Below are 10,049 nucleotides of genomic sequence, written 5' to 3'. Positions count from 1 at the left end.
GGAATGGCCGAAAGTCAAGTTGTATCGCCGGAGAGCGCCGGTGCTAAGAATTCCGCTCGAGATTTGGGCATTATGGATACGGGAATTGTTGAACAAACAACTGTACTGATGCAGTTGGAACGAGAAAAGTTTGAGGAGGCTGAGAGAATTAGGAAAGCTAAAGGCCTTGAGGGGACTGAAAGTGCTGTATGCACGAAGATAGAGAATGTTGCGAGCATGTGGACAGGGAGTACTGCAAGTGCAACTAAACCGGAGCCAGACAGGTGTCTGTTGGCTGCCGATGGAATGTGGTGGGAAGACGATGACTTATGTCTTGCCCACACGGATGAAGACTGGGGGAATAATCAACCGGATGACACTTGGTACCTTGATGAGGTTGACCATATGACAAGAAGTGGGCGGTACTTCAAACCCCCACACCTGGACCAGCCCGAGGCATCCGGGAAGGATAGAGAAGCGGAGAAACAGAAGGAGAAGCAGATTGAAGAGGAAGCTGTGCTGAAACAATTAAAGAAGATACAAGCAGGCATCTCCATCTGGGGACTGCTAATGGCATCACGAGTACATAGAGAAGCTGTCCTATCTGCTATGGACAAGTCCAAACTCTCCATAGACACCACGCCTGAACAGCTGGTTGGGCTGGTTTTTCCGGGAGGAGGTTCCCCGGCATTAACCTTTTCGGACAAGGAACTACCGCCTGGCACAAATCATAACAAACCTCCCTATATTTCTGTGGAATGCAGAGATAAGTGGATACCGGTGGTACTTGTTGATACCGGGTCTGCAATTAATGTCTGCCCGACCAGAACGGCATATGCAATCGGGTTGAAGCCCGTGGACTTCGTCCCAACTACCCAAGTGATCAGAGCATACGACAATACCAGCAGAGAAGTGATGGGGACTGTTAAAATTCAAACCAAGGTTGGTCCAGGACAACACAGCATTGAATTTCATATCTTGGACGTTCCTGCAACCTTTAACCTACTTTTGGGGCGACCGTGGTTGCACCAGGTCAAAACAGTCTCTTCCACTCTACATCAGATGCTAAAGTACCCTCACGGGAAAGGGGTAGCGATCGTTTTTGGTAATTCATCAATCCATCCGCCGCCGGAAGTGTCCACACCTGTCTTGGAGATCGAGCACGGCATGGAGGATGTTTTTCTATCGGGGTTCACTTTGGCCGAGGCTCAAGTGGTGCAGAATGTCATGGCTGTGAATGAGGGTATGTACGTTAGTGCTCAATCTATCTACCTCATGAACAAGCTAAAACATACTCCCGGGATGGGATTAGGGAGAAGCGGTCGGAAGGGCGTCTCAGTGTTGGCCGAAGTGCCACACAACCCTCACGCCTTTGGACTGGGTTATCTGCCCACCAAAGAGGACTGGGTGAGGAAAGGGAAAGAAATGGCCGGAAGGGCCAGAGCAAAGAAGGCCGGGAAGCCATTTGAGTTAATGCATAGGCCCATCTGGGGTACCCTAAACGGACGCTTCGTCCGGGAGGGGGAAGATTTTCCATTCTGCGGCTTCCCGGAGCCATGGCTGAACGCGGAGAAGAAGCGCGTGCCTAGTTTTGAAATCTTCTTCGACATACAATTATCTGGGGATGACGTTGCCGAAGCGCAGACAGACCCACCAACTGAGGTTGAGCAGTGTAGAGCAGTGGATCCTGAGAGCACAGAGCTTGAAATGGGGGTAGCACTGGCGTGTCTACTATCAGATCCTCCGATCGGCCAAGAGTGCTTGGGGGATAACTCTTCGGTTTCTATGATTGGAGATGAAATAGCTGCGGGCTTTCCAGCGCCGATCTTGGATGCATCCGTCGCACCTTCTCTCATCTGGCAATATGAAGAAGGCTTTTTATCTAGCAGCTCCGGGTCAGGTAGTGAGCCGGAATCTGATTCCACCGAATCTTGTGTGTCGGAATCAGATTCCAGCTTGACTGAGTCTGAGTCCGGTATTCCTGGGGGTGATAACCCGGATGCCACAGTCCTGTCTAGGTCGTCATTTTCATTTTCTTTTGAGTCTGTTGTAACAGAGGAATCTGACGGCTTGGAAATATTTAATGAGAATGATGTGGATGTGGTTTCTGAGTATTTTTCTGTGCCTTTGATTTATTGCTTAAATAAGGATTTTCAAAATTTTGATGAAAACAACGAGGGAGAAATTCCTCCAGTTTTGCAACGATTAATTGATCAAGAGCAGGAAAGATTTGTTAAACCTTTAATGGATGAAATCACTACTGTGAATGTTGGTACTGAGAAGGACCCGCAGCTGGTCCAGATCGGGTCCACGTTGTCTTCGGAGGAGCGCGAGCACTTAGTCGCTTTATTAAAAGATTTCAAAGATGTTTTCGCGTGGTCCTACGAAGACATGCCTGGAATCGATCCTGAGATTGTACAGCACCGGATCCCTCTTGATCCCGAGGCCCGCCCTGTCAAACAGAAACTCAGAAGGATTCGCCCGTACTGGGCCCTCAAAATTAAGGAAGAGGTCACCAAGCAAATTGACGCAGGGTTCCTGCTGGTATCTGAATACCCAACTTGGTTGGCCAACATTGTTCCGGTGCCAAAGAAGGACGGCAGAATTCGGGTCTGTGTAGACTTCAGAGATTTGAACAGGGCCAGTCCGAAGGACGACTTTCCCTTGCCACACATTGATGAATTGGTGGATTTCACGGCAGGACACGCCTTGCTTTCGTTTATGGATGGTTTCTCAAGCTATAATCAGATAGTCATGGCACCCAAAGACCGGGAGAAGACTGCGTTCACTACCCCGTGGGGTACATATTGTTATAGAGTGATGCCATTCGGGTTGAAAAATGCTGGAGCTACGTATCAACGGGCAGCAACTACAATATTGCATGATATGATCCATAAAGAGGTCGAGGTGTATGTGGACGACATGATTGTCAAGTCCAAAGAAAGAGAGGGCCACTACACCGCCTTACAAAAATTCTTTCAAAGGATCAAAGAGTTTCGGCTGCGACTGAATCCCCAGAAATGCACGTTTGGTGTTACAGCGGGGAAGATGCTAGGGTTTCTGATTACACAAAGGGGCATCGAGGTCGACCCTTCCAAAATCAAGGCCATCTTAGAAATGCCACCACCAAGGACTGAAAAGGAGGTGCGAGGCTTTCTGGGTAAAGTGCAATTCATAAGACGGTTTATTTCTAAATTAACCTTGACTTGTGAACCACTTTTTGGTCTCCTGAAGAAAGGAAAGAAATTCCAATGGGACGGCCGATGTCAAGCAGCTTTTGAGCAGATCAAGGAGTATCTACAGAACCCGCCCGTGTTGTCACCACCAGAGCTGGGGAGACCGTTGATATTGTACCTTTCAGTAACTGAGACTACCATAGGCTGCATGCTCGCGCAGGAGTCAGAAGACAAAGTGGAAAGAGCCATTTACTATCTGAGCAAAAAGATGCTGGATTACGAGACCCGCTATACACCGCTGGAGATGGCTTGTTTGGCCTTAGTATGGGCAACCAGGAAGCTGCGGCACTACCTGTTAGCTCACTCTGTAATGTTGGTTTCGCGTTTGGATCCCATCAAATATCTTTTCGAGAAACCAGCACTTACGGGTAGGCTAGCTCGTTGGCTGCTGTTGCTCTCCAAATTTGATTTGAAGTATGTAACACGCAAGTCGGTAAAAGGGAGAGCGGTAGCGGAATTCCTTGCCGACCACCCGGTTGAGGGGGATGAAGCGGTTGAGTATCTATTCCCAGATGAAGCCATTCTGCACGTCGAAGATGAAACTTGGACGATGTACTTTGACGGAGCGTCAAACCAGTATGGGTATGGGATAGGGGTGTTGCTGATAGGGCCTGACGATTCCCGTATCCCTTTAGCATTCAAGCTCCAGTTCAAAGTCTCGAACAATGAGGCAGAGTATGAGGCATGTATTGCTGGCCTGGAAGCAGCCCTAGAACTGGGAGTAAGACGGTTGGACGTCATTGGGGACTCGAACCTTGTTGTGTCTCAAGCAAAAGGAGATTGGAAAGTCAAGGAGGAAAGGATGATAATTTACCACCAAACCTTGGATTTGCTAATTCCTCGGTTTGAGAAGCTAAATTTCACCCACCTCGTAAGAGAGAACAACAGGTTTGCAGATTCACTAGCAACTCTATCTTCCATGATAGACATCCCGTCCGGAGTCCGGATGCGTCCAGTCATTATTGATCAGAAGTTTGTGCCAGCATACGAGTCGATTTCCGCCATAGATGAGGTTCAAGACGGCAACCCCTGGTATTACGACATCTGGAACTTCTTGGAAAAGGAGACGTATCCACTAGGGGCAAATGCCAAGGATAAGAGGGCCATCAGAAGAATGGCTGCTCAGTTCATTATCTGCGGGGGAAAGCTGTACAAAAGGGGTCATCTGGGAATGCATAAGCTCTGTGTAGAAGCTGAAGAGTCGAAACGCCTGATGGAAGCCATCCATGGAGGGGAGTGCGGTGCACACATGAATGGAGTAATGCTGGCTAGAAAGATCCTCAGACAGGGCTACTGCTGGTCAACCATGGAGGAGGATTGTATTAGTTTTGTTCGGCGATGCCACAAGTGTCAAATTCATGCAAACCGCATGAACATCCCGCCGTCAAAGCTGTACAACATGACTTCGCCATGGCCTTTTTCAGTCTGGGGAATTGATGTGATCAGAGCTGTTACCCCGAAGGGGTCAAACGGGCATGAGTTTATCCTAGTAGCGATAGATTATTTTACAAAGTGGGTCGAGGCCCAATCATACGCGGTGTTGAAGGCGTCGCTCGTCGCAAAGTTCATCAGAAACAACATCATCTGTCGCTACGGGGTGCCAAACGAGATAATTTCAGATAATGGTTCCCACTTCAAGAAAGAAGTGATAGACTTGTTGGAAAAATACAATGTGGCTTTCCATAAGTCATCTACATACCGGCCGTAGACCAACGGAGCGGTTGAGGCCGCCAACAAGAATATCAAGCATATACTGCAGAAGATGGTGGGAACCTACCGGGATTGGCCAGACAAGCTGCCATTTGCTCTGTGGGGCTACAGGACTTTAATCAGAACTTCTACTGGAGCAACTCCATATTCATTGGTCTATGGAATGGAGGCTGTTCTACCCATCGAGATTGAGGTTCCGTCGTTACGAGTATTGGCTGAATGCCAGATAGCCGAAGCAGATTGGCAGCAAAGCAGATTCGAAGAACTCATGCTCTTTGATAAAAGAAGACTGAAAGCACTGTACCACATCCAAGGCTATCAACGCAGAATTGCCCGGGCTTTCAACAAGAAGGTTAAGTCCAGGAATCTGAAAGAAGGAGATTTGGTGCTCAAAGACAACCGAGCTCCCATCCACGACCCAAGGGGCAAGTTCAAACCCAATTGGACTAGTCCTTACATCATCAAAGCTATCTGGTCAGGTGGAGCTGTGGTTCTGATGGATCTAGATGGCTTGGAGTTCTCACAACCGATCAATATGGACAAATTGAAGAAATATTATCCTTGAGAGGCTCGCTAGGCCGAAAACCCGAAAAGGCGACCTAGGCAAAAGTCAGGGCACAAAAAAATTAGAAAATATAAAAACTGAGCTCGCAAGGTTGAAAACCCGCAAAGGGCGGCCTTGGCAAAAGTTAGAGCGCAAAAGGAGAGTGAAAATACTCGAGTGAACCCGGGCCTGAACTACGTAAGGCTTGATTCCCATCTTTGGGATACGTAGGCAACTTCACCTTGAAGTTCAGCCATAAACTTTTCCCCGATCAACTCTGTCCATTTCGATCATCTCAGTCATCTTTATCCATCAGCATTTATCGCGATCTCCGGTACAGTGCTGTTCAAACTAGGGGCAACTTTCCGTTGCCGCGACGGTGCAAAGTTACTCAGACAAGGGGCAACTTTCCGTTGCTATGAAGTGCCGCATTGTTCTTCAGACTAGGGGCAACTTTCCAGTTGCAGGGATCTGGGGTTGTGCATCTCAGTGACAGATCTTCGGCGTGTCCAGTTCTGATCCACATCGAAAATAGTTTTGAAAAGTTTTAATAAAAGTCGACTTTGTTCAAATTAATCTTTTTACGACTAAGACCATTTTTGGACCAAAAGCGGAAAATTTTCAGTACCACAACTTTCAATTTCATTGATTTCAAAACTGAGTTCTCCTGCTCTTGCATTACAATCGAGATTGCTTTTTTTAGTACATTCATAAAGAAAACTTGAAAATACTAATAAAGCAATAAATTTGGGGCATAGTTGAATCAAGTATCTCTGCGTCCCCTCCCAGAGCTGGACGAAGCATCTGATGCCAAGCTAGGCCCAACCTGTGCCTCCTCATTGAGCCAATCCAAGCACTCATCGGACAAAGTGCAACTGAAAGTAGAAGCAGGGGCCAGGAGCTCTCTAGTCCTCCATGCTGTGGCATATCGGGCAAGCTGTGCACCCCGGACTCGGAAAGCAGCTGGGTACTCAATCCCCTCCGGTGGGCAGGTCTGATCATGACCAAACTGACGCAGGAACCGGAACGGAAAATAGAATACGCAGTGGGTTAGACCAATCAATTGGATCCCAATCAGCCGAGACATACTATAGCTCATTGCCGGGAGGTTGAGCCAAGGACAACGCCAAGCAATGCCGTCTGCGGACAAATTGCACATCCAATCGAACCACCACCTTTCGTCAAGAGCATTGACTAGGCACTGTCGAAAGAAGTAGCCTCGAGCTGAATAGGCCGGGCAAGAGTCCACAACCTGCAACTTGTCCATTAACCATACCTGGGGGAGGGATGGAAAATGAGAGAATAAAGAACAGAGAGATGTACGATGAGAGAAAAGTAAGACAAGGGTTTTGTGAGAAAAATCGAGCCTGAGGGTCGAGTGATGTGAGCAAATATATATGTGAGGTCGGGTGGGAAACATTACCTGCAGCAGCAGTGGACTCCCGGCAAACCTAGTCACCTCCCGGCGTTATACAGAATCTAAGCCCATCAGTGTCTCGGCCAAGGTCATGGCAATACAGCTCTTTCCTTCTCTCAAGCCTTGGGCAACTTCAATCAGGCGAAGGCTAGCCCCGCCGAAGCCTGAGGAAAGCAGAAAGTGAGACAACAAACATAAGCAGAGGGCGTGTTGCCGGAAACCCTGCCAATAATGGTTGCTGTGGTCACCGGCGTCGGAAAAACAGTGGATCAAGCCGAGGATGTCCAGTTCCCCATTGCAGATCAGAGATCGAGCGTCATGCGCCGTGAGTCCACACATCCGCCCTAAAGCCTGAGCATGGCCAAAACGGAGCAGGGGCAAGATCACTTCAGAGCATTCAGACTCCATCAAAACCTGAAAATCTTCGAAAGTGGGACACATCTCTTGGTCGCCAAAGCTAAAAACACGCGTCACTGGATTCCAGAACCTTGCCGCAGCATGGAGAAAAGGGAGCTGTAGCGGAGTACGACTCAGCGTGAATAGTGCATTTAAACCGAAACCCCGGAAGTTCAGCTTTTCCGAACCATCTAGAGAAGAGATCCAAGATGTGAGATTTTCCGCGAGAAACGCCTACATCTTTGTCTAAAACTAAGATGAAATGAATGTTCCCGAAGTTGAGGCTTTTATAGAGGGAAAAACACTATTCACAGGGACACGTGTCAAAAATCAGGTGGCTGCAGGAATAAGTGGCCGGCCGGCCACCTTTTCTGGCTGGCCAGCCATTCTCTTTTTCAAAAATGGCCGGCCAGCTGTCTCTCTCCACAAAATTGGCCGGCCGGCTCCCAAAGGTGGCCGGCAATGCTGCAGTGTATCTCCTTGGCCCTGTTTTACTCTTCGAGGGAAAGTTTCAAGCATTTCCATGCAACGGGAGAGTCAAAGGCCTTCATCTCCCTCCGTTTCGGATGCGTTCTGGTGCCCAGATCGTCAGAAGTACACTCTGTTGTTGTTTTGATTATCGAGTTGTTGTTTTGATTATCGAGTTGTTGTTTTGCTTATCGAGTTGTTTGTCGAGCGGACGTGTTTCGTGTTTTCGAGCCATTGTTCTCTGTTTAAACAATCTTTGTTTAAAGTCTTGTTTATTTGCGTTGTCAACGTTGTTGCATTTTGCTTATCGAGTTGTAAACTTCCTAAGGTTCTGTTATGTCTTAGTAGGTTGAGTTGCTTAGTTTGTTGCGTCGGTTCACTACCTGACTTGGTGATTACACAATGCACATTCCCATTCAAATTCTTTTTTTGTGCGAAATAAAATGATGCGATACGATGCTAAAAGTCTAAAATATAAACACCTTTTCAAAAGCTATTTCATTCCATCATACTTTACAACAAACAAAGGTACAAGTTTTACAAAAAATAAAACTGCCTAACAATGTGCAAAGTGCTACAAACTACTAGTAAAAGAAAAATAAAGCAGGAAACAACAGCATCAATGTCCTCGGGAGCGGGAACGAGAAGCACTCCTCATTCTCTTCTGCGGGACAACCTCTGCACCATCATCATCATCTGAGTCAGAGCTGTCATCCTCAGGATCCCCCTCAGCTTCGCCTCTGTTCCCCGAACCAAGACCGGAGCCCCCCTCCTCAGTAGATGTCTCTGACTGACGGTCGGTAGCCTCCTCCTCCTCCTCAGCATCCTCCTCCTCCTCATCAGGCTCCGCCTCTACAACGTGAGCCCTGCGTCTGCGGACAGGCCCTCCTCGAGCTCCTCGAAAAGGCCTAGATGGCCCAGCTCCTCGGAAAGGCCGAGATGGCCCCGCCCCCTGAAAAGGCCCGGGTGACCCAACTCCCTGAAAAGGCCCAGATGGCCCAGCTCCCCAAGGAGGCCCAGGTGGCCTGGCCTGTGGCTGACCGGACCATGAAGGCATCTGAAAACAAAAAGTTCAATTCAAATACATCAGTCCAAATATATACATCAGATGCAGATACAAGCAAAGGCTACGTGAAGTGGGTGCATGTAAATGCAGTGTCCAAGTGGGGTGTGTGTCAGATGTGCTCTACACAAGTAGTCTATCGATGCAGTAGAAATCAGCATGTCATCAGAAGTATGATAAATGCCAGAAAACTGAAAGGTACCTGAATGCCCGCGACAGACAACTGTGCCTTCCTACGCAGGACCATGCCCTCGAGTGTGGCCACCAGTCCAACCACCTCCTCCATGTACCCTCGCGGTGGCTGCAAATATGAGCTCATAATCATCAGTGAACAAAAGAATGTCTAAATATCTGAATGATGAATGAAAAACAGTGGAGCATACCAGCGGTGAGTCAGGATCAATGGCGTATCGATCACTGGGCATCAGAGGCTCTAGCGAGATCGGGGTCGGAGAGATAGCCCCATACTGCCACGCCATCAACTCAGTCGGCATACCTGGCCATCCAGGATGAGGATAAGTCGACGGAATCGGAGGAACCGGTCTACCCCCACCTCTAGATGTACCAGCCCTACTAGTAGAAGGGGCGTCTGCAGCCCGAGCTCGGGCCTGGCCCGAGGATGACGTACCGGCAGGCCTCGTCATCGGGGTGCGAGCTCCCGTCAATGGAGGCATCAAATATATGTGACGGTAAGTGGCGTAGTCCCCCTCCTCAAGATATAGTAAAGCATCGCTACCCAGCATAGCGCCGACTACCTCCGAGTAAGAGAGCCTGTCAGCAGTCCGCATACTGACTGGGGGTACTGCGGGAGGATCCTGAGAAAGATACCCCCATACCTGACGCAGAAAGCATTCCCCCAGGAACCATGCCCTGCCAACCAGCCCTTCGAGCAGGACTCTATACTGGGAGATGTCCGACCCTCCGGTATACTGAAGTCGGAGACCATCACCCAGGGGCGCCCAAGGCTGCCATGAGATCTGCGGATGATAAATGCATAAACCAATCAGAAATCGGGAATATATAGAGCAAATCAAAGATGAAAATGAAAGGAACTGAAAGTTCTGAAGTACCTCCGAATGCCGCACAGTGTCAAAGTACTGTCACAGGTAAATGAGGGTCTCTCGGGGTCTCGGCCGGCGCGGGCCCTCGAACACTAGTGAGTATGGGGTCAATGGAAGCCCTGCCACCTCCAACTCTGGGGCTAATGCTGGGAAGTATACATAGACCCATAGCTGA

General features: G+C 48.7%; 1 protein-coding gene across 1 annotated transcript; it reads right to left on the bottom strand.

Moving 5' to 3' along the window:
• Positions 1 to 8,267: 8,267 nt before the first annotated feature.
• LOC145794757 (uncharacterized) lies at positions 8,268 to 9,112 on the bottom strand. Its single transcript, XM_082877121.1, has 2 exons — positions 9,016 to 9,112; positions 8,268 to 8,807 (listed from the first exon to the last, which is right to left on the bottom strand). The coding sequence occupies exons 1-2, from the start codon at positions 9,097 to 9,099 to the stop codon at positions 8,370 to 8,372; spliced, it is 522 nt and encodes a 173-aa protein (XP_082733247.1). The 5' UTR covers positions 9,100 to 9,112; the 3' UTR covers positions 8,268 to 8,369.
• Positions 9,113 to 10,049: the final 937 nt, after the last annotated feature.

Source organism: Camellia sinensis, chromosome 7, assembly GCF_055761805.1.
Source record: "Camellia sinensis isolate YWXY chromosome 7, ASM5576180v1, whole genome shotgun sequence".
Lineage (NCBI taxonomy): Eukaryota > Viridiplantae > Streptophyta > Magnoliopsida > Ericales > Theaceae > Camellia > Camellia sinensis.
This window is presented reverse-complemented; position numbering and strand designations above follow the sequence as displayed.

Coding starts and splice junctions, on each gene's coding strand:
- LOC145794757 (XM_082877121.1), bottom strand. CDS start 9,099: ATGGAGGAGGTGGTTGGACTGGTGGCCACACTCGAGGGCATGGTCCTG. Junction 8,808..9,015: donor TGTCTGTCGCGGGCATTCAG/GTACCTTTCAGT, acceptor TTTTGTTTTCAG/ATGCCTTCATGGTCCGGTCA.